A 25217-nucleotide genomic window follows, 5' to 3' on the forward strand; every position below is an offset into this window, starting at 1 on the left:
TAAACTGAGTACTGCAACAGGATGTTGTTTCTTGAGTAACAACCTTTCATATGTCAGCAATGGTGAAATGTTGATCAGAACTGAGAATAAAGTGGCAGGGATCATTAGCTCAGGGGTTGGGGTTAAGGATTTTTCCCTATGAACAAGGAAAGCAACATAGGACTGTCCTTCCATTTTGAAATTCACCTTCTGCTAGGTTTCAAATTTGAAGGTCGAAAAATACTTTTCCTTGGCTTCAGTGTTAACAGCTGAACAGAATATTGCTTTTCCATAAAACACCAATACTTTGCTATCAAAACAAACTACGCATATTATCTATGAACTCATTCTGAAAGCTGTATTTTTAAAAAGTCTTCTTAGACTATTAAAATCCAAAGTTAGCCATCTACCACCATACTTCCTCTTACTGTAAAAATGAGTGTTTTTGAGGCTCCTGGATTCAATTGTTCATTGATGTAATGAACAAACATTACATTATGCCATGTTCTGTATTTTGACCATACCTCTTTTATCCAACTTTATTGACAACTAAATTATTTCACAAAGTACATTCACAAACATCCTTTACTTAATCCTCAAACCTTGTGAGGTAGGCATTATATCAACATTTCACTGACAGAGAAACTGAGGCCTAGAAACTGACTTAACAACATCACATAGCTAGTAAGAGAAAGAGCCAGGACCTAAAACTAGGTCTTCTAATTCCAAATACAGCACTCTTCTTAAGCTGCCCTCAAACAGCAGACTCTTGCCCACCCACATCCATGTCTGACATGTCTCGATCATACTGTCCACAGAGACTTTCTGTAGCAGTGATGCAATTTTTAAAATGTACAATTTACACACTTTCAGAAACAATGTCCATTTTTTAATACAAAAATATTTTTGCTATCATTTACAACTACATTATTACATCTCATAAATTTTTTTCAGAGTCTAATTGCTCTAAGATCCCTTTCTAGAGTCATAACAAATGGCCTGGAACAAAGTATTCTTTAACTAGAATTTGGTTTACGTTGTTGCAGTCTTGAAAGTCTACATTAGCTTTCTTCCACATGCAAATCACTGGTTTACAAAAGAGTCAATCATGATTTTTTTTCCTTGCAAGAATGATATACTGCCATTTGTCTAACAGTTACTTAGGTAGGTTGGAATTCTATCCCATTTTACATATGACACTAGATTTTCTGAACCTCTGTCTTAGACTCATTGGCATTTTGGAGCCAAGAGAATCCCTCCACAGTATGGATTTCTTGTTGAAGGTGAAGGTTTGAAGTCTGAGAGAATTCCTTTTCAGACTCATCACATTCACAGAGTTTTCCATCCGTATGAATTTTCTGATGTACAGTAAGGTTTTTTCTCTGCCTAAAAACTTTACTACAATCATTACACCCATATGGTTTCTCCCCTGTATGGATTCTCTGGTGGCCAACTAAATTCCTCTTAGAAGTAAAAGATTTTCTACACTTCTCACACTCATATGGTTTTTCCCCGGTGTGCATCCTCTGATGTACAACAAGGTTTTTATTCTGACTAAAGTCTTTTCCACACTCATTACATTTATATGGCTTCTCTCCAGTGTGGATTCTTTGATGTACCATAAGATTTCTACTAGAGGTAAGAACTTTTCTACATATATGACATTCATAGGTTTTTTCCCCACTGTGAATTCTTTGATGTTCAATAAGGTTTCTGTTGTAAGTAAAGCCTTTCCCACATTCATTACATGCATAGGGCTTCTCACCAGTATGGATTCTCTGATGGGCTATAAGGTTTGAGCGGTAACTGAAGACTTTCCCACAGTCACTGCATTTATAAGATTTTTCCCTTGTGTGAATCCTCTGATGTCCAATGAGGCTTTTCTTCAAAATGAAGCACTTACCACACTCATTACACTCATAGGGTTTCTCACCACTGTGGATTCTCTTATGTTCAATGAGGTTTCTGTTTGAACTGAAAGCTCTTCCACACTCATTGCATTCAAAGGGCTTTTCCCCAGTGTGGATTCTCCGATGTACGAGCAGACTTGAATTGTAACTAAAAGCCTTCCCACAATCCTCACATTTGTAGGATTTCTCCTGTGTATGTAGTTTCTGATGGACCATGAAACTTTTGCTCATAATGAAAGTTTTCCCACACTCTCGACATTCATAGGGCTTCTCCCCATTGTGGAGTCTCTCATGGTCAGTGAGGTTTCTGTTAGAACCAAAGACCTTGCCACAGTCTTTACACTCATAGAGATTCTCTCCAGTGTGAAACCTCTGATGTAATATGAGGCTCTTCTTTAAAATAAAAACTTTCCCACATTCATTACATTCATAGGGTTTCTCTCCATTGTGGAGTCTCTGATGGTCAAAAAGGTAAGCACTCTGAGTAAAGGCTTTCCCACATTCAGTACATTTATATGGTTTCTCTCTGCTGTGCATCCTCTTATGGTCAATGAGGTTTGACTTTGAATTGAAAATCTTCCCACATTTTTTACAACCAAAAGTCTTCTTTTCTGTGTGTACTCTCTGGTGTAAGAGAAGGCTTTTGCTTCGAATGAAAACTTTTCCACATTCTTTACATTTGTACGGGTTCTCTGCACTGTGGAGTCGCTGATGGTCAACAAGGTAAGTGGTCTGAGCAAAGGTTTTCCCACATTCATCACACTTATAGGGTTTTTCCCCAGAGTGGATTCTCTGGTGTAGAATGAGGCTCTTCTTCAGAACGAAAGCTTTCTGACACTTGTTACATTTATAAGGCTCTTCCCCTTTGTGGAGCCTCTGATGATCAATGAGGTAAGCATTCTGAGAGAAAACTTTCCCACACTCGTTACATTTGTAAGGTCTCTCCCCAGAATGGCGCCTTAGATGTATAATAAGGCCTGAGTGCCTATAGAAGCCCTTTCCACACTCCTTACATTTATAAGGCTTCTCTCCGGTGTGGATTCTTTGATGGTTTAGAAGGTAAGCACTTTGAGAGAAGGCTTTCCCACATTCATTACATTTATAAGGTTTCTCCCCAGAATGGTTGCGTAAATGCATTAGAAGGCTTGAGCGCTGAATAAAGCCTTTTCCACACTCCTTACATTTATGAGGCTTCTCACCAGTGTGGATTCTCCGATGGTTTATAAGATGGGAGATTTTATTGAAATGTTTACAACATATATCACATTTATAAAACTTCTTTCCTTCATTACCTATTAAACTTTCAGAAAGAGCTGAACCTAGAGTCAAGCTTTCTCCAAATTCCTTCCACTTTTGGCCTTGTTTTTCTGGTAGAGCCCTTTTCTTTGTATCTCGTTCACAGAGGGGACCTTTCTTCAGCGTATCTCTTTCCCCTGTTTCAGTCCCCCACTGACTTGCCACAATTTGCCATTCATATTCCTCCTCAAAATCAAGGGTCTGGGGAACACTTCCTTGAAGTCTTTTGGATGTTCCTTTCTGAGAATCTGCTCTTTGAGAAATGCTTGGCTTTGGTGTCACCTCCTCATTCTCAGTCATGGTCTCCCATTCTGGTAAAAGGAATTAAAAACGCAAATGTTACCACATCCCTACGTTGGTAAGAACAAGATCTTCAAATGATTTTCAAACAAGCCAGGAGGTACACTTTTATATGGATACAAAAAGAACTTTTCACGAGATGAAGGTACGAGGCAGAATACTACCCTGACAAGGCTGACATAGTGGATTAACACAGAACTCACTCAGACACTTCCAAGCGTTTTGTCTTCAGGGAGCAGATGGAGAAATATAAATGATGTTGAGTAAATAGATGCAAGAAAAAACCAAAGAGATAACATGAGATCATGTGTAGGCAGTTCAGACATGAGGCTCAGGAAGTCAGATTGAACAGGGAGAATCATTTGGCTTATAAAGAATTATCTTTTTATTTTCTTCATGCTAGGAAGATGGAAACTCTAACGGAGAGAAAATATACCTAAGAACCCTAAAGGCAATCTTTAATTTTTGAAGAGTCAAGGGCATAAACATTTTTTAATTGTTTGAAAGCAAGTAAACTACAGGGAAAAAAATCCACTAAAAAGCAACTTAATGCTTAGAATTCATATATAACTCCCACTATTCCTTTTAAAATTGAGAAATGGAAATTTTAAAATTTCACAGAAACATCAGGTCTGATTAAGACTCATATTAGAAGAAATACAGAATGAAAAGAAAAAAACATAGAGACATTTTAAAAACATAAACGTATCTACAAAATGATGCAGCTGAACTAGTAAACTGCCAAAGTCCCTTTCTACTCTGATGTTCTCAAATGTTATAAAATGTGAACTTATATTTTTGAAAATGTTTTTACAAACATTTTTCCTCACAAACGTGAGGAAAAAATATGAACTAGTTCCCCAAATTACCTGATAAGTAAAGTAATGTGAATAATAGTAATATTATCTTCTACTAGAGTAGAACAACACTCTTCTTCTACCTAAATAGAGAGAAAAAACATAGGAAAGGAGTAGCCATTTTATTTCATTATAAACTTCTTTAATTTATGAGATGGTAAAGATAGAAAATATTCAATAAATGTTAACTTAAATTACATCCTTAGGTCAGGTTTTCCTATCTCATCTCGACTGCCCCTTTCTCCAGGATTCAGGCAGGGCTGTCAATCAAACTATTTCATCTGGCTATAGGGATGAGCATGTGTCCTATCCAGTATTGGTACTCCAGTTTCCTTATCCACAGTGATTGGATGAAGGAATGGTTTCACAGTTTAAGCAGGATGCTGGTCTCAGGAAGATTCTCTTTAAGTGGAAGTAGAAGTGTTTTAAAGGAGTAGAAGTGCTTTTAGGAAGTAGAAGTGTTGTAAGTGGTTAACTGAGATGAAAAATTGTTTAAGAAATTAGCAATTCTTGGGGCGTCTGGCTGGCTCAGTCAGTGAAGCATGCAAGTCTTTTTTTTTTAAGTTTATTTATTTATTTTGAGAGAGAGCTAGTAGGGAGGGGCAGAGAAAGAGAGAGAGAGAGAGAGAGAGAGAGAGAGAATCCCAAGCACGTTCCACACTGTCAGCGCAGAGGAGGGCTTGAACTCACGAACTGCGAGATCATGACCTGAACCAAAACCAAGAGTCGGTCGCTTAACCAACTGAGCCACCCAGGCACCCCAAGCATGCAACTCTTGATCTTGGGGTTATGAATTTGAGCCCCACTTTGGGCACAGTGTTTACTTGAAAACAAAAAGACAGAAATGCCTTAAAATTCATATTCAATATTCCAAATGTCTTGAAAGGAAAAAATGATTAAAATTCTTTAAAAAAAAAAAAAGGGAAATCAGCCAATTCTTGTATACACAGTAATTTGCTAGTTAAACTATCTGAAATTTCAGTATGGAAATCACACAACCTGTAGGCCTATTGAGCTTTAGAGGACTTGGTAGAAAAATGTCAGATTGATAGAGGAACCTGATTACTTTCTGCAATCTTGAATGAAGTCTACAAGAAACAGACAGGCTTCTCTACTTCCAAGCCTCCCCTCTTTAATCCATGTCCACTCCATTGCCAATTATCTTTCCAATAAGTACATCTGACCGTGTCACTCACCTGTTCAAAACAAATGATTCTTAACTACCTACAGGATAAAGTACAAATAACCAGCACAGCCCAAGAGATGCCCTCATCTACTTCCTGCCTATCTTTCTGGCTTTATTTTTTACCAGTACTCTTTATGCCCCTAGACTCTAGCCAGAAAGAACTACATGCAGATGCCCAAACATGTCATGTTTTTGCTTTCCTATCAGTGCCCATGCTTTTTTCTCTTCCTGAATTGTCGTTCTTCCTCTTCTCAATTCACTACAAGCCCAATACCTACACCCTTAAGCTCAAAAATCACCCTCTCTGGACATTACCAAATATTACAGAAATAAAAAGGATTATAAGGGAATACTAGAAATGCTTAAATTGAACAATTTAAGATGCAATAGGCAAATTCCTAGAAAGACACAAATTACTAAAAGGGACTCAAAAAGAAACAGAAAATCTGAATAGATCTATAAAAAGAGATTGACTCCATAATAATAATTAAAAAAAAAAAAAAAAAAAAAACACCTGCAAAGAAAAGCCCAGGCCCAGAATGCTTCACTGATGAATTCTTTTTTTTTTTTTTAGTTTTTTTTTTTTAACGTTTATTTATTTTTGAGACAGAGAGAGACAGAGCATGAACAGGGGAGGGGCAGAGAGAGAGGGAGACACAGAATCTGAAACAGGCTGCAGGCTCTGAGCGGTCAGCACAGAGCCCGACGCAGGGCTCGAACTCACGGACCGTGAGATCATGACCTGAGCCGAAGTCAGACGCTTAACCGACCAAGACACCCAGGCGTCCCTTCACTGATGAATTCTAACAACCTTTAAAAAAAATTAATACCAAAAAAAAAAAAAAATTAACACCAATTTTTCACAAACTCTTCCAAGAAACAGAAGAGTTGGGACCACTTTACAACTCATTCTATGAGATCAGTATTACCCTGATGCCAAAACCAGAAAAAGATATCACAAAAAAAGAAAAAGGAAAAGAAAGAAACCTACAAATATATGAATATAGACCTAAAAATTCTCAACAGAATATTAGCCAACTTAATCCAGCAACACATGAAAAAAATTATACATCATGACCAAGTGGGATTTATCACAGGACAGCAGTGTTGGTATAATTTTGGAAAATCAATTAATGTAATACATCATATCAGTGGATTGAAGGACAAAAATCACATAATCATCTCAACAGATGCAGAAAAAGCATCTGGTAAAAATCCAACAACCCTTCATGAATAACAAAGTAGGAATATAAGGGAAGTTCAGAGACCTACAAAAAAATCGAAAGCTAACATCATAGTTAATGATGAACGACTGATGCTTTCTCTCTAAGAACAGTAACAAGAAAAGGATTTCTGCTCTTGCCAATTCTATGCAATATATACTGCAGGTTTTAGCAAGGGAATTAGGCAAGAGAAAAAAATAAAAGTCATCCAGATTGAAAAGGAACAAGTAAAACTATTCTCTTTGCAGATGACAAGATCTTACATGTAGAATCCTAAAGGGGCACCTGGGTAGCTCAGTCAGTTAAGCATCTAACTCTTCATTTCGGGTAGGGTCATGATCTCATAGTTAGTGAGATTGAGTCCCATGTAGGGCTCTGCACAGACAGCGTGGAGCCTGCTTAGGATTCTCTCTCTCCCTCTCTCTCTCTCTGCTCCTCCCCTGCTCACGATCTATCTCTCACAAAATAAACATTTAAAAAAGAAAAAAAAAAGAAAATCCTAAAGAATCTACCAAAAAAAACCTGTTAGAACTAAATAAGTACAGAAAGATTTCAGGATACAAGATCAATAAACAAAAATCAGTGGGATTTCTACATGCTAGTACTGAACCATCCTAAAGGGAAATCAAGAAAAACAGCCTAAGAAAGAGTAAAAGACTTAGGAATAAACTGATTGATTGATTGACTGATTAGGGGGAAGGGTGCAAAAAGGTGATTTTATTAGGCAGAAAGAGCTGCAAGAGGGTTGTGAAGAGTGACTGGTTATATACTCTGGAGTTGGGGAAGGTAAAGACAAAAGGGAGGCCTCCAGAAGGACTTTCATATGCTAAAGAGAACTCATGAGCTACTGGAAGTCTAGCTATTGTCAAACTAAGGTTGGTTTTCCTCCAGTAAGGCATTAACATTAAGACAGTAGGGAGTTCTTGGAGAAATGTTATATTCTGTATTTGCCTCAAGTATCTGTCAACGGGCTGCAGGTTATAAGGAAATTTAATCTTATCTGCCATTTCCTTCTTGCCTTCGATCCCCACACCACTATTGGAGGGAAGGGTGATGTTAGGGAAACTGAGGCTATGGTTTCTGGAGATTAGGCTATTAATAAGATTGCCTTTTTCTTATAATTTACTAAGACATTCATAAACTGATGAAGACTCATATCCTACATGACTGGTCTCTATCAGTTAACCATTATTTTTCCCTTTCCAGGTAGCCTGAATGCCTGAGGAATGTCACACATTATCTCACCTGGGGTAAGGGTGTTTGCAGGGTATCAGCTTGTCTTATGCTCCCTCATCATATACCCCTGAAAAATTTTGCCCCTTAAATCTTTAAGGTTGCTGAAGGAGAAAGGCATAAATTTTAAAAAATACAAAACTTATACTCTGAAAACTACAAAACACTGTTTAAAGAAGTTAAAGACTACATAAATGAAAACATATCAACATATCAACATATCCCATGTTCATGGACTGGAAGACTTAACATTGTTAAAACAGCAATAATCTCCACATTGATCTAAAAATTCAGTGCAATCTCTATCATAATCCCAGATGGCTTCTTCACAGAAATTGACAAACTAATCCTAAAATCAATATGGAAACTCACAGGCCAAGAACAGCTAAAACAATATTGAAAAAGAAGAACACAGTTGAAAGGCTCATACTTCCCAATGTTATTATCTAAATGTTTATTTATTTTGAGAAACAGCGAGTGAGCGGTGGAGGGACAGAGAGAGGGAGAGAGAGAATCCCAAGCAGGCTCTGTACCATCAGTGCACAGTCCAACGTGGGGCTCGAACTCACGAACCATGAGATCATGACCTGAGCCAAAACCAGGAGTTGGACACTTAACCGACTGAGCCACCCAGGTGGCCCTCATACTTCCTAATTTTAAAATGTACTTCAAGGGCACCTGGGTGGCTCGGTAGGTTAAGGGTTGGACTCTTGATTTTGGCTTAGGTCATGATGTGAGATAACAAGCGCTGCATCAGGCTCTGCACTGATATTGGGATTCTCGCTCTCCCTCTCTCTCTGCCCCTCCCCCACTAACACACACATTCATTCTCTCTCTCTCAAAATAAATAAATAAACTTAAAAAAAAATGTACTTCAAAACAACAGTAGTAAGATAGGGTGCCACTGACATAAGATAGACATACAATCAAAGGAATAGAACTGAGAGTCCAGAAATAAGCTGGACTGATTTATGGTTAACTGATCCTCAACAGGGTACCAAAACAATTCAATGGGGAAAAATGGTCCTGAGATAATGAAATAGGCACATGGAAAGAATGAAGTTGGACCTTAATCACACCATATACAAAAATTACTCAAAATGGATCAAAGAGACCTAAACATAAGAACTAAAACTATAAAACTGTTAGAAGAAAACATAGACATAAATTTTAATGACCTTGGATTAGGCAATAGTTTCTTAGATGACACCAAAATATAAGCAACAAAAGAAAAAGTAAACTGAAATTCATCATAATTAGTAACGTTTGTGTTTCAAAGGACACCACTGAGAAAGTGAAAAGACAACTCACAGAATGGGAGAAAATACTTGAAAGTCCCATATCTGGTAAGGTATTTGTATCTAAAATATAAAAACTCCTACAATTCAACAATAAAAAGACAACCCAATTAAAATATAGGCAAAGAAAAATGGAAAGACATTGCATCAAAGACATACAAACAGCCCATAAGCACGTGAAAAGTTGCACAACATCTTTAGCCATCAGGGAAATGCAAATGAAAACCACAATGAGATCTTTTTAGACCTACTAAGATGGCTAAATCAGAAAGTGTGATAATAAAGCTGGGAAAGATCTGGAGAAATTGGAACCCTTATACACTACTGGTGAGAGTGTAAAATGGTGCAGCAACTTTGGAAGTGTCAGCTCCTTATATGATTAAACATAGAGTTACCATATGACCCAGAAATTCCACTCCCTGGTATACTTCCAAGAGAAATAAAAATATGCACATCCACAGAAAAACTTGTACACAAATATTTACAGCAGTGTTGTTTATACAACAGCTCAAAGGTGGAAGCAACATTTTTCTTTTTTTAAAAAAAATTTTTTTTTTCAACGTTTATTTATTTTTGGGACAGAGAGAGACAGAGCATGAACGGGGAAGGGGCAGAGAGAGGGAGACACAGAATCGGAAACAGGCTCCAGGTTCTGAGCCATCAGCCCAGAGCCTGACGCGGGGCTCGAACTCACGGACCGCGAGATCGTGACCTGGCTGAAGTCAGACGCTTAACCGACTGCGCCACCCAGGCGCCCCGAAGCAACATTTTTCAATGACCATCAACTGATGAATGAATCAAGAAAATGTGATATATACACACAAGAGAATATCATTAAAAGGAATAAAGTAGGGGTGCGTGGGTGGCTCAGTCAGTTGAGTGTCTGACTTTGGCTCAGGTCATGATCTCGCGGTTCACCAGTTCGAGCCCCATGTTGGGCTCTGTGCTGACAGCTCAGAGCCCAGAGCCTGCTTTGGCTTCTGTGTCTCCCTCTCTCTCTGTCTCCCACTCATGCTCGGTCTCTCTGTCTCTCAAAAATAAATAAAAACATTCAAAAATAATAATAAACGGATAAAAGGAATAAAGTATTAATACATGCTATAACATGGATGAACCTTGAGAACATTATGCCAAGTAAAAGCAGCTGCAGAAGACCTGTGTGATTTCATTTACATAAAATGTCCATAGAATAGGCAAATCTAGAGAGACAGAAAGCAGATCAGTGGTTGCCTAGGGCTGGGTTGGAGGGGCAGTTGGGTGAAATGAATATGACTGCTATGTGATATAAGGTTTCTTTTGGAGTGATGAACTGTTATAAAATTAATTGTGGTGAGGGTCGCACAGCTCTGTGTGTATACTAATTAAAGCACTGTAACCTTTAATTGGGTGAGCCACATGGTACGTACATTGTATCTCAATAAAACTGTTATTAAAATAAAAAGTCACCCACTCTATAAATCTTTCCCTGAGCCACCCACCCCTGCCCCCACTCTCCCAGTCCCTCCACCATCCCTAGCTCCTATGGGCTCCCACGCTTGTGCACATTTTATTACACAGCATCTGCCACAGGGTATTGTAATTATTAGTGTAAATGTCTACCAATCCAATTTGAATGTTTGAAGGCAGGGGCTAACTTTGACACAGGAAGTACTATTTCTTTAATTTCCTTCAAATTCTATTCCAATCTCTTAAATAAATGTATACAAATCTTTTACATATTGAAGCAGTGTATGCAAGCCATCTGAGAATCTGCTTTTCTACCAGTTTATCCATGCATGGAAACTGAGTGCACAGAATTGTCATATTTGATAATGTCATAGTATAATTCCAAGTCAAAACGCCACAGTTTGCTTAGTACTTTCTCTATCTTGGTGAATTTGCTTGTGCTCAACTTTTAACCATTATAAATACTTTACTGGCACTATTAGACATATTATTTATTTTCCTCTTTCTGAACAATCTCCTTAAGGTATCCTCCTCAAATGAAAATCACTAGGTCAAAGGGCATAAACACCTGGGTATCTGCTTGCTAAAGCCCCAACAACACTGCAGTTAAAGAGTATCTTATTTAATAAAGTTGATTCAAACTTCTCTTTCCTCAAAGAGCTAGAATAAGCAATTCCATTTCCTCCTCCTCCTCTCTTCCTCCTCCTTCTTTAGTTTAACTCTTAGACTAATCGAGAATTTATTTTGGCTTACAGCATGAGTTATACGGATCCATGGTGAGTGTTCATAAAATTCACCAATTTACTCATAAAACATTTAAAAAACTCTTAGAAAAGATGGATTATTGAGTAAATAGCATTGCAACTACTAAAAGTCATTTGGGTTAAAAAAAAAAAAACTGGGTTCCTATGTCATTCTGTAGACCAAGATAAATTTTAGATCATGTAAAGCTTAAATGTAAAAACGAAACAGTAGGGGCACCTGGGTGGCTCAGTTAGTTAAGTGTCCGAATGGCTCAGGTCATGATCTCACGGTTTGAGAGTTCGAGCCCTGTATTGGGATCTCTGCTGTCAGTGCAGAACCTGCTTTGGATGCTCTGTCCCCCTCTCTCTGTCCCTCTCCTGCTTGTACCCTCTCTCTCTCAAAAATGAATAAACATTAAAAAAAAAATGAAACAGTAAAAGTACCCGAAAAAAATACGAGTGATTTTTTAAAAAGCAATTTTACTGAGAAGACAACAAAGACTATAAAGGAAAACACTGCTAAGTTTAATGCTACCATAAGAGATTTTCTAGGTCTTAAAAAAAAACAACTCATAAATAACATTAAAAGGCAAAAAAATGGGAAAAATATACGCAATACTTGACAAAGGGTCAGCAGTTTAATAAATAAAAGAAATATGTAGAAAGTATACGAATAGGAGTGAAACCAATAAACATGTGAAAGGATTTCCCTACACAATAATCAAAGAAATGACAACCAGAAAAATAGTATTTGTCATCTACCCAGCAGAGATTTAAAACAATGATCAAATCATAAGCACGTATAAGAGAAATGGGCCCTCTTTTACTCTTTTCATAGGAATGTAAATTGGTACATCACTGGTAGAAAGCAGTTTGGTAACATGTAATATAAAATCTAGGGGCGCCTGGGTGGCTCAGCCAGTTAAGCATCAGACTTCAGCTCAGGTCATGATCTTATGGTCTGTGAGTTTGAGCCCCATGTTGGGCTCTGTGCTGACAGCTCGGAGCCTGGAGCCTGCTTCACATTCTGTGTCTCCCTCTCTCTCTGCCCCTCCCCTGCTCACACTCTGTCTGTCTCTATCTCTCAAAAATAAATAAACATTTAAAAAAAAATGTACTGGGACTTAGGGTACCTGGGTGGCTCGGTCTGTTAAACATCCAACTTGATCTCACAGTTCATGGGTTCGAGCCCCACATCAGGCTCTCTGCCATCAGCGCGGAGCCCACTCTAGATGCTCTGTTTCCCTCTCTCTCTGCCCCTTCCCCCCAAAATAAATAATAAGAAAACATTAAAAAAATAAAATTTATAAAAAATAAATAAAATCTACAGAATGTTGGGCCCACTATCGGTACATCTGAGATCATAAAAGATATATCCTCATTAATTGTAAAAATATACAGTATAAATTACCGTAGACAATAAAATAGTAAGGTTGAGACATGGCAAAAAAAAAAAATCAGTATTTTCACATATGTAAACCATAGTTAATTAGAAAACATCAGAAAAGACTCCAATTTCGAAGAACCAATGTAACCTGAAATATACAAGATCTAGATGAAGACAATTTTAAACAGGCCTGAAACATAAAGGCAGTGCTTAACCAATAGAAAAGCATGTGATGTTCTTAAACAGAAATTCAGTATCATAAAGCTGTCAAGGTAAAGCATGATCCATAAACAATGGAATACTACATACTATGCAGCTATTTAAACTGATATTATGAATCTGTATTTCAGTATAAATTCGATCAGTGCATTAGTTGATTCCTCAATTTTTTTTTAATTTTTTTTTTTTTAACACTTATTTATTTTTGAGACAGAGAGAGACAGAGCATGAACGGGGGAGGGTCAGAGAGAGAGGGAGACACAGAATCTGAAACAGGCTCCAGGCTCTGAGCAGTCAGCACAGAGCCCGACGCGGGGCTCGAACTCACATACCGTGAGATCGTGACCTGGGCCAAGTCGGACGCTTAACCGACTGAGCCACCCAGGCGCCCCTGATTCCTCAATTTTTAATGTCTATTTTTCCAAACAAAATCTTACCTTTTTCTTCAAAGTCCAGCACAAAGCTACTTTCTTTTTTTTTTTTTTTTTTAACATTTATTTATTGTTGAGAGACAGAAAGAGAAAGAGCACAAGCAAGATAGGGGCAGAGGGAGAGGGAGACACAGAATGGGAAGCAGGCTCCAGGCTCTGAGCTGCAGCACAGAGCCCGATGCAGGGCTTGAACCCACGAACCATGAGATTGTGACCTGAGCCAAAGCTGGATGCTTAACCAACTGAGCCACCCAGGCACCCCCAAAGCTACCTCTTTTATGGCCTTTCCTAATCCCAGAAACGGTAATGGTTGCTTTGTCCCCTTCATTTCCATCTGAAAAGGTTTATCACACTCTTATACTCTGCTTTGTTTATTCTTATTTTACTCCGCTTTGTTTATTCTTTCTATGCTCATTTCCCAAACCACGATAAGCTAATGGCAGAATCACATCATTTCCACCACATGATAGATATTTTAATGTCTATTGGAAGCACAAATGCCTACTAAGTACTTTTAAATGTTCTTACTTTATTAGTAGTCAGAAAAATCCACTAGAGTATAAAGATATAACTTTAGAAAATCCTACCAGCAACAATTTAAAAGAATGGGATTGGTACACAGTACCAATAAAGGCAGAGCAAAAGAAGCGTTCTTATGTAACACTCCGCGGGGATCCCAGAAATCACTATGGAAAGGATTTGGCAGTATGAGGCAAGAACTGTATAACAATTCAAACTTAAGCCTAGTAATTCTACTTCTAAAAAATAATGAGAAACAAAGAAAGACCCTAGGTATAGAGATAGACTATTAGAGAATTATCTAGAATAAGGAAATGGCTGAATTACGACACAAATTATGTAGCCAATAAAAAAACTCATATAGAAAAAAAACAAAGGTAATATGTCAAAATTTTGATAGTAGTTGTCTACAGTGGGTTTAAGACAGTTAATTTTCTTCTTTCTAATATTCTATGTATTCCAAAATATACTACTTTCATAATCAGAGAACAAAGACTAATGAAATAAAGGTAAGAATGATGGGAAGAAAGAGTCCTTACCTAGGGAGGTCACATTTCCATAATTCTCCAGCATCACATCCCAGTACAAGGCCCTCTGAATTGGGCCCAGACACTCCCATTCCTCTGAAGTGAAGCATACTGACACCTCCTCAAACATCACCAACTCCTGAAATAACAGGAGTATGTGAGATTCTCCGTGCCTTGGAGCTCCCCTACTGAGATGAACAAGAATGATCAAAGAGTCCTAATGAAACCCCACATAAAGTCTACCCTCCAAACGCTTGGACTGTGATTTAGAGACAAGAACTGACTGGGCCCCAAACATTAGGATGACAGAGGGCACCTCAGCCAGTTTGGTAGTGCAGAGAGGGCCTTAGGAAGGAAAGAGAATGCAAACCTTACCTGGGGCTGGGCTGTTAGGAGCATGAGGGCCATTAATTGATTTCTTGGATTCTCTTCCTGGGAAAGGGCAGAAGCTTCAGGGGCAGGAGAATCTGAGGAAGGAGAAAAAGCTACATGTGAAGTTACTGCTGTTCCTGCCCACTACTCCAAGTCCTGTATCTTCGACAAAGAATTCAGAAAGACCCAGAACTCCCAGGTCTAGACAATGATGGCTATAAAATGACTTACAAACCTTTTGAGTGACCCTGTGTCTCCCTCTCTCTCTCTGCCCCTCCCCTACTTGCACTCTGTCTCTCTCCCTCTCTCAAAAAAAATAAATAAACATTAAAAAAAAAATTAAAGGTAAGAGGGACCCAGGAAAGGGCAGGTAGGGAAGAGCAGAAAGAACTTGGTGCCACAAGGGTTTCATATACAAGACAGGAGAGGAAGCAACTAACTGGGAGTACAGGGATGAGCCATAATAAAGATTCTGAGAAAGTCCAAAGCCAGGGCCACCAAGTACCATGTTGAGGATCCTGGAGATTGAACACCACTGGGTCAGTAAAAGGATTTTGGCAAATTTCAGCTATGTGGCTGCCACTGGGTGCATGAGGAACTGCTGCTTCTGGAGTACTCATCCCCTCCTGGAGAATGTCCTGGTCCTGAACAAGAACTGGAACCTGAGGATAAGCAAAACAAAATAAGCCAACTCTTCTTGTACCTCCAGAAAATGGACTCACCTAACCACCATGGACCTCTTTCTGCCCACAGTCTAGAAAGAACTATGAGATCAGAGACCCACCTCAAGTACGGAGCATCAAAACAGCAGTAAAGTTTTGCCTTGAGAACAATGGAGCTGGCCCTCTAGCTCCACTCATGGCACTGGTGACCTCTCCCCCACTGAGACTGAACAGAATGGTGGAAACAAAGCCACACCTGGGTGTGGGCTAAGAATCAAATGGGAAGTAACAAGTCACAAAGGAATGGGTTTTAGCTCTAGACCTGGTTTTAGATCAGACTTAGGTTCAATATACTCTTCTATCTATTTACCCCTTTGTTATCCCTTCTTGCCCCAAGAGAAGGAACACTAGAGTCGACACATGGTTTTGTTGCTAGCTAGCTATCTGACATAATGCAATCGAGTGAAACTTTTTCTGTCTCCATTTTTTTATCTCTTAAATGAGGATGGATTAGTGCTTTATAATGAAATATTTAGCTCTAAAATTCTTCATTTTTATGATTAAAATAAACAAGCCCATCCCTGGTGCCATTCCCAAGTTTAAGTTAAGTTAACTTAAGTCTGAACTTAAGTTCAGACTTCTTTACGTACAAATGTTTCTAGTGGACTACAGATTGACAGAAAGAGATCTAACACACACTAGGAAATATATTAAGATCCCAATTTAATGGTCAAGAATATAAAACCTTTCCAGAAGTAAGATTCCCTGGGTCAGAGAATCCCTAGGGGCACACATAGGGAGATCCTGCCAGATTAAGAAAGCTTCAGTCTTGCTCCCCCTTGCCTTTCCAGACTTAATACGAACAATACATATGCTTCTGTTTAGGGAAATACTTAGAAACATTATGTTTTTCAGATTACTGAACCAAACCTCAGCATTAGCAAGCATCACCCAGAAGGACAAAGCACAGTTAATGCCTTTGTGCTACTTCTGAATTGGGCCCAAGGCCCCAGTCATAAATCCACTTCTCTGCAGATATGCCATGATGTGAAATAGCTCATGAACCTGCTGTAATAAGCATTAGGGTGGCTAATGTGCTATTAATTATTTATGAAAATCACAGGATCACCCTCCGGCACAGCTTGCCCTGGCTCAATTCTCTCCTGCCTTCCATCCCAAACTCTCTCCCCTCCCCCCTTCTCACTTTCAGTGCTGGTCCATCAAGGTCTTGCTGTAGCTCCTCTACCAGGGCCACGGCCTCCTCACCACTCCCAGGGCGATGGATCTGCACCCAGGTCCGAATCTCCCCAGGCAAGATGCTCAGGAACTGCTCCAGGACCAGCAGCTCCAGGATCTGGGCCTTGGTACGTGCTTCTGGCCTCAGCCACCGGCGACAGAGCTCCCGGAGCCGGATCAGTGCCTCCTGGGGTCCAGATGTCTCATGGTAACGTAACTGTCTAAAGTGCAGGTGGGAGGTCTCCCAAACAGAGGAGCTGCTTCCTTGGAAGCTGGTTCCCCATTTCCAAGTATCATCCTTCCCTTTAACAAGACCCTCTTGTCTCAGAGCATTGTGGCCCCAATTTTCTCTTGTCATTGTTGTCATTTAAGAAAGGCTCCTCTCCGGGTCCCCTCGATCCTTGCTTGATTTCTTCCTTAAAGCTTGGAGAACATCATCTAGAAGACCTCAAGAAGTCAATGATAACATTAACCCAAAGGAACAACCAAGTTTTCGAGCCCCCAGTTTCTAGTGATGAAGAGAACCTCCCTGAACACAAGTTTCTAGGTGCTGAGCAGTGCTTCCTCTGACAGAAGCCCCTGCCCAAGGCTCTGAAGACATAGACACTCATGTTACCCAGACCGCTGCTACAACCAAAGATATGAAATTCCTTTAGTCTTTTTTTTAATGTTTATTTATTTATTTTGAGAGAGAGCGCGTGCGCGCACACACGAGCAGGGGAAGAGCAGAGAGGGAGAAAGAGAATCCCAAGCAGGCTCTGCTTACAGTGCAGAACTCCATGTGGGGCTTGAACTCACAAACCCTGAGATCATGACTTGAGTCCAGATGCTTAACCGAATGAGCCACCCACATGCCCCCAAATTCCTTTAGTCTGCATTCACAGTGTCTCCTCCACCTAATTACAGTAAATCCTTTATCTACCACTCTAACAATGGGCATCCTGGCTACTCCTGTGTGACCCTGAATAAGTTACCTCACTTCCGAGTTTTAGTTCTTTTTTTTTTTTTTTTTAAGCTTATTTATTTTGAGAGAGAGCGAGCGAGAGAGAGGACGCACAAGCAGGTGAGGGGCAAAGAGAGATGGAGAGAAAATCCCAAGCAGGCTCCACACTGTCAGCACGGAGCCCGACACAGGGCTTGAGCCTACGAACCGTGAGATCATGACCCAAGCTGAAACCAAGAGTCAGACGCTTAACCAACTGAGTCACCCAGGCGCCCCTTTGAGTCTCAGTTTCTTAACCAGCAAAATAGGGGTAATAACAGTTCCTATCTCAGAGGCTTGTGTGAGAATTTGATATCTACATGCATTTCAAGTTTTGGACAGTGCCTGGTATATGGACTCAAAAATTAGTTACTATCCTTCTTTAATTAGCACTCTTTCCTATGTTCTGTGCAGTCAACAAGTATGGTCTTCTTTTTTTTTTTTTTTTTCCACGTTTTTTTGTTTTTGTTTTTTTTTGGGGGGGACAGAGAGAGACAGAGCATGAACAGGGGAGGGGCAGAGAGAGAGGGAGACACAGAATCGGAAACAGGCTCCAGGCTCTGAGCCATCAGCCCAGAGCCTGACGCGGGGCTCGAACTCCCGGACCGCGAGATCGTGACCTGGCTGAAGTCGGACGCTTAACCGACTGCGCCACCCAGGCGCCCCTTCTTTTTTTTTTTTAATGTTTATTTTGAGACAGAGAGAGCACAAGTAGGGGAGGGCGCAGAGAGAAGGAGACACAGAATCTAAAGCAGGCTCCAGGCTCTGAGCTGTCAGCACAGAGCCCAATGCAGGGCTTGAACCCACAAACCACAAGATCATGACCTGAGCAGAAGGTGGACGTTCAACCAACTGAGCCACCCAGGCGCCCCTAACAAGTATGGTCTTAATCCTGATACACAGAAGACAAAACCCTAACACCTTCTCAATTAACAAAGAAAAGCTGAACTAAGTTAGCTTTACTGTACATACTTTGGATTCTCTGAAAATTGTTTATCCATTAATCAAAATATTTGGATACAGTTGACTTTTATTATACAAAACTTAGGCTTGCTGCTCTCTAAAAATCTTCTTTTTTTAGAAATAACATTTATTGTTCTCATTACAAAACATAAAATTTGTAAAATCAGAAAAGACACACAAAACCAGAGAATAATCACTGCTATTGTTTTGTACTATATTCTTCTGATCATTTCTCCCTGTACTGATTTGGATCACATGATTGGAACCAATAGTACAGCTCTGTAACTTGCTTCTCACATGTTATCTCGTGAACATGACATCACATAGTCTTTATCATTATTTTAGGAGCACATGAGACTATGCATACTTAAGTAGTCCCCTATTGTTAAACAATTAAATTATTTATAATTTCCTCTTATTATAAATTAGGCCACAATGAACATCTTTGCTGATGAATTTTTGGTTATACCTCTGCTTATTTTTTCAGGAAAAATTCCCAGGAAAAAAAAACTGTTGGGCTGGAAGATGAGAATAGTTTTAAGCTTTTAAAGTCATAACGGTTAAAACACTATCAATGACATACGAATGCACTCTCACTAATTTTATTTAACACTCGGACCCTTAAGGAGCATGTATACAACTGAACAGAGGAGGCAGAAATGTAAACACAATTTCAATATAATGTATAAGTAAAATTAATAGGAGGTCATACAAGCACAGAAAGAATTCATGGAAGGTAATTTTGGATTGGGCTTTAAAGAAAAATAAAGACCACTGGAGTATTAGGCAAGCCATTCCAGGAATAAAGAAACTATATTTTCAAAAGCATGGGGATGACAGTATAGCTCTATTACAAATGTGCTTTGAAGAAAAAAGAAAAAAGAAAAAAGAAAGAGGAAAAACAAAACAAAACAAAACAAAACAAAAAATGTACTTTGCAAACCAGAGAAGTAAAGTAAACTCTGGAGGTAAGGCCATGGGAGTAGAGTCGAGAAGTAAACAGAAGTCAAATTCTAAAGGCTCTTAAGAGGCAGAACAAAGAGGTGATCACATACTATATGTGATAAGCAACCAATAGAGAGATTTTACTTTATATTTTTTGTTATTTTTTAAAATAGGTAATACTGATTCAAAGTTTTAAATTATAAAATGCATACTGTGTAAAGTTTCCCTCTTCCCATTAGTTTCTTATTTATCTTATGTATCTTTACAGTTATTATGTGTGTATGTGCATATATATATAAAACAATGTATAATATATATATTTTTTCATAAATGACAGGACACCATGAGTCATGTACTGCATCTTCCTTTTCTCAATTAACAATGTATCTTAGGGATGCCTGGCTGCCTCAGTCAGTGCAGCATGCAACTCTTGATCTTGGGGTTGTGAGTTCAAGCCCTAGGTTGGATGTAGATTACCTAAGATTACTTAAAAATAAAATCTGTTTAAAAAAAAAAATGTACCCTAGAGATCTTTCCTATCACACATAGCTCCTCCTGTCTTTTTACCGATGCATAGTATTGCTGTATGGGTGTATCATAATTTGTTTACCCACTCTATCACAGATGGGCAGTTTTTAATCTTTTCTAACTAACAATATACTCATGAAAAACTCTGGGCATCTATCAATTTGCATGTGGGTAGGCATACACATGAAAAGTTCCTCGAAGCAGAATTGCTGGATCAAAATTTATGTGACTTTATAATTTTGATATTGCCAATTAGTCCTTCATTGGGCCTGGACTAATTTACAATTTACACTTCCAGCATGAGCAATATGGGAGTACCTTTTTCCTCACTCCTTCACCAAATCTAACTTGCATTTTGAGTAAATGAGTGTATTTTTAAAAGGAAAATTAGTCCTTTGTTACGATAGGAGTGGCAAATTTTTCCTTTGTCATGTCTTTGTTTCACCATGCAATCATTCTTTTTTTTTTTTTTTTTTTTTTTTATGGCTCTGGGTTTTGTGTCAGAGTTAGAAAGGATTTTCCCACTCTAAGTGTGAAGGAAGTACTAACTACCAAGGTCAGAAATCTATATAGGAGGAATGATGGGGGAGGGAGGACTGGATCTTAGGAAGGCCAGTAAAGGTTTTGCAATAGTCTAAACAAATGATGAAATTCTACACTAATCAGCAGTAAGAATAAAACAACTGAGAAAAACTGAGCAGTTCTTGGCAATTGATCTGGGTGTGGGTGATGGAAAGGAACTTTCAAAAAGGATTTCTATTCCATGTTCACAGACCAAAAGATTCAATATTGCCAAAGTGCCAGTTCTTTCCAGTTTATCTACAGATTCAATGCAATGCCAATCAAAATCTCAGCAAGTTATTTTGTGGACACCAACAAACTCACTCTGAAGTTTATACAAGAAGCAAAAGACCCAGAATAACCAATAAAACATTCAAAAAAAAGGACAAAGTAGAAGGACTGACACCACACAACATGAAGTAATGAAGACAGTGTGGTATTGGTGAAAGAACAAATTAATGGAACAGAATAGAGAGCCCATAAATAGATCCACATAAATATAGTCAACTGTTATTTGAAAAAGGAGCAAAGGAAATACAATGGAATAAAGATAGTCTTTTCAACAAATGGTATCAAGACAACTGGACATCCACATACTTATTTACTGACTTACTAACTAAATAAATAAGTAAATAAATAAATCACTTAGACACAAATCTTACACCCTTCACAAAAATAACTCAAAACGGATCTAAATGTGAAATGCAAGAGGCACCTGGGTGGCTCAGTTGGTTAAGCATCTGACTTCAGCTCAAGTCATGATCTCACAGTTCGTGAGTTCGAGCCCCATGTCAGGCTCTCTGCTGAAAGTTGGGGGCCTGGAGCTTTCTTTGGATTCTGTGTCTTCCTCTCTCTCTGCCCCTCCCTTGCTCGTGCTCTGTCTCTCCCTCTCTCTCAAAAATAAATAAACATCCAAAAAAAATTTTTTTAATGTGAAATGCAAAACTATGAAACTCCTAGAAGATAACAGAAGAAAACCTAAATGATCTTGGGTATAGTGATGACTCTTTAGATGCAACACAAAAGTGTGATTCGTGAAAAAAAATAATAAACTGAACTTTGATAAAATTTAAAAACTTCTGCACTGTGAAAGACAATGTCAAGAGAATGAGATAACAAGCCATAGACTGGGAAAAATATTTGCAAAAGACACACTTAATCTGATAAAGGACTGTTAACCTTTTTATACATTATACAAAGAACTCTTAAAACTCAACAATAAGAAAACAAACAACTCAATTAAAAAATGGCCCAAAGACCTTAACCAACACCTCACCAAAGAAGATATACACATTCTTGGGGCGCCTGGGTGGCTCAGTCGGTTAAGCGGCCGACTTCGGCTCAGGTCATGATCTCGCGGTCCGTGGGTTCGAGCCCCGCGTCGGGCTCTGTGCTGACAGCTCAGAGCCTGGAGCCTGTTTCAGATTCTGTGTCTCCCTCTCTCTGGCCCTCCCCTGTTCATGCTCTGTCTCTCCCTGTCTCAAAAATAAATAAAATGTTAAAAAAAAAAATTTTAAGAAGATATACACATTCTAAACAAGAATATACAAAGATGCTCCACATCATATGCCACCAGGGAAATGAAAGTCAAAACAACAGTGAAATACCATTACACACCTATTAACACGGCCAAATCCAGAATACTAACCCCACCAAAAGCTGGTGAGGATGTGAAGTAACAGGAATTCTCATTCCTTACTGGTGGGAATGCAAAATGGTACAGCCAACTTTGGAAGACTGTTTTGGCAGTTTCTTGCAAAACTAAACATACTCTTTAACATACAATCCAGCAGTCATGCCCTTTGGTATTTATTGAAAGGAGTTAAAAACATATGTCCACACAAAAATCTGCACACAAATGTTTATAGCAGCATTATAAATAATTGCCAAAATCTGGAAGCAACTGAGATGTCCTTCACAAGGTGAATGGATAAATGTGATACATTCCAACAACGGAATATTATTCAGCACCAAAAAGAAATGAGCTATCGAGCCATGAAAAGATGTGGAGGAATCTTAAAATGCCCATTACTAAGTGAAAGAAACCAATCTGAAGAGACAATCTACTGTACAATTCCAAATACATGGCATTCAAAAAAAGGTAAAACTACAGAGTCAGTAAAAATATCAATGGTTGCCAGGGGGTGGGAGAAGAGAGGGATGAACAGGCAGAGCAGAGAGGATTTTTAGGGCAGTGAAACCACTCTGCACGATACCATAATGGTGGATACATTATATATGTCATTTTACATTTGTCCAAACCCATAGAATGTATACCACCAAGAGTGAACCCTAATGTAATGACTATAGAATTTGGGTGATTATGACATGACAACGTAGTTTCATCGATTTTAACAAATGTACCAGTCTATGGGGGATGTTATAAGTGGGGGAAGCTGTGCATGAATGAGGGAAGTATATGGAAAATCTCTGTGCTTTCTGCTCACTTTTGGTGTGAAACTAAAACTGCTCTAAAAACTAAAGTTTATTTTGAGAAAAATAAATAAAAGGGGAGAAAAGGATCTTCTACGGTAAATTATTAGAACTCTACTCTTCCTTCACAGATATAAATAAATCTTACAACATACATTTTGTTTACTTCCCACAAAACATTTGTGAGCTCTGAGTTAAAAAAGAATAAGAGAAGGCTCAGAAGAGCTAAGTAATTCACTCAAGGCCATTTGACTGGTTATATGTGGGAGTAAATTCTGAAATCAGGGATTTTAATTCCAAAAGTCCAAAATACTTTCATCTAAAAGACTTCTGAAAGCCAAACAACATCCATTCTAAAGCAAAAGTTTCCAAACACCAGTTCATTACAAAGATTTAATCTGGCAAACTGTAAAACAAAAAATACAGTAACTATACACAGTGACTAACAGAGGTTGGCAATGACCTTTCTTGCAAAGGATGGCATTTATTCCGAGCTTACAGTGTCAGTACTTAGCTTTAAAATATATTCCTTTGGGGCACCTGGGTGGCTCAGTGGGCTAGCCAACAGACTCCTGATTTCATTTAAGGTCATGATCTCACTCACGGTTGTTGAGATGGAGCACTGCATCCGGCTCTGCGCTGACAACAATCCCCTGCTTGGGATTCTCTCTCTTTCTCTCAAAATAAATGAATGAATATACATATATATATATATATATATATATATATATATATATATATATTAAATAATGGCGGCATGGGTGGTGTAAGTATGCTTTTCAAACACCATTATAACACAAAATTAAAAGATAAAAATTAATCCATCCCTACCAAAAAACAAAAAACAAAAAGGTCCCCAGGAGTCTGGTTGCCACGGCTCTAGGAACTCCCAAGCTGTCTCTACCAGCCTCAGAAAAGACTGGGGAAAAGCAGAAAGGCCCGGCTACTGAGGCAGCTGTCCTCATTGTTTGACTCGAGCACCACAGACACACAAAGACTCAGAGGTGCTGTCTTCACTACCTTCCCCACGTCGCCATCTGCCCAGTCCAAGCCACGACGTCCACGCCAACACGGAACTGAGTAGGGGCCGTGCTGGGGGCCAGTGGCCAGGAGGGGTCGGCTAGGTGTGCGCTGCCCTAGGGAGCTCATGCCCGCTTCTCCGGCCGCCCACCCGACCCCAGCTTACCCCGCTCACCCGGGATTCCCGCTGCGCTTCCGGCCTTAGGTACCGCCGCCCGGGCACCAGAACTCCAAGAGATGACACGGGAACAGGACGCAACTGCGGCCGAGGACCAGAATAATGGCTGACCCGCTCGTACCGCTACTTCCGGTTGCTCACCAGCCCCTCCCATCCCTGGCTCTCTGGCAAGCCATATCTCTATGATTCGTTTTCGCCAGAGTAGAAGAGGCCGGCCGAGCTTCCGGGCGCTTGGGTTTCCATTACTCCGAACGAACTGATGGAAGCTGTTGCATCCCACACGTAAAGGATGCGACGGTGAATAATATGGCCCAGGCCCTCGGGACACTTGTTGGCTCCTAAAGGAGCTGAACCTACTATCTTAGCTTATACCACCTGGACTTGTATAAAGAAGGTCATAGCTCTTGAAATACACTGTGCTTTGGAGAGACCCAAAAGCGGTAGTCCTGAAATCAATCTAGTGTCTCCTAGCCTTAGAAATGACTGGGGAGGGGCTCCAGGGTGGCTCAGTCGGTTAAGCGTCAGACTTCGGCTCAGGTAATGATCTCGGAGTTCATGGGTTCCAGGCCAGAGTGGGGCTCTGTGCTGACAGCTCAGAGCCTGAAGCTGGCTTTGAATTCTGTGTCTCCCTGTCTCTGTGCCCCTCTCCCGCTTGCACTCTCCCTCTCAAAAATAAACATTAAAGAGGCACCTGGGTGGCTCAGTCGGTTAAGCGTCCGACTTCAGCTCAGGTCACGATCTCATGGTCCGTGAGTTCGAGCCCGGCGTCGGGCTCTGTGCTGA

At 39.5% G+C, this 25217-nt stretch overlaps 1 protein-coding gene across 5 annotated transcripts; it reads right to left on the reverse strand.

Annotated features, from left to right (window-relative positions):
* Positions 1-484: 484 nt before the first annotated feature.
* On the reverse strand, positions 485-24577 carry ZNF197 (zinc finger protein 197). 5 transcript variants are annotated; one of them, XM_025913277.2, is made up of 6 exons: positions 24423-24577; positions 16793-17271; positions 15432-15588; positions 14930-15021; positions 14567-14693; positions 485-3496 (listed from the first exon to the last, which is right to left on the reverse strand). In XM_025913277.2, the coding sequence occupies exons 2-6, from the start codon at positions 17189-17191 to the stop codon at positions 1179-1181; spliced, it is 3093 nt and encodes a 1030-aa protein (XP_025769062.2). In that variant the 5' UTR covers positions 17192-17271; positions 24423-24577; the 3' UTR covers positions 485-1178. The 5 variants fall into 5 exon arrangements, with proteins under 5 accessions (XP_025769062.2, XP_086576386.1, XP_086576387.1 ...); XM_086720260.1 differs by having other exon boundaries at positions 14930-15039; XM_086720261.1 differs by having other exon boundaries at positions 14930-15039; positions 16793-17262; positions 24432-24562.
* Positions 24578-25217: the final 640 nt, after the last annotated feature.

Source organism: Puma concolor, chromosome C2 (assembly GCF_028749965.1).
Source record: "Puma concolor isolate L17-30 chromosome C2, mPumCon1.1.hap2, whole genome shotgun sequence".
Classification (NCBI taxonomy): Eukaryota; Metazoa; Chordata; class Mammalia; order Carnivora; family Felidae; genus Puma; species Puma concolor.

Coding starts and splice junctions, on each gene's coding strand:
- ZNF197 (XM_086720260.1), bottom strand. CDS start 17,191: ATGACAACAATGACAAGAGAAAATTGGGGCCACAATGCTCTGAGACAA. Junction 14,694..14,929: donor TCCTAACAGCCCAGCCCCAG/GTAAGGTTTGCA, acceptor CTGTTATTTCAG/GAGTTGGTGATGTTTGAGGA. Junction 3,497..14,566: donor TGGAAATGTGACCTCCCTAG/GTAAGGACTCTT, acceptor TCCTTTTACCAG/AATGGGAGACCATGACTGAG.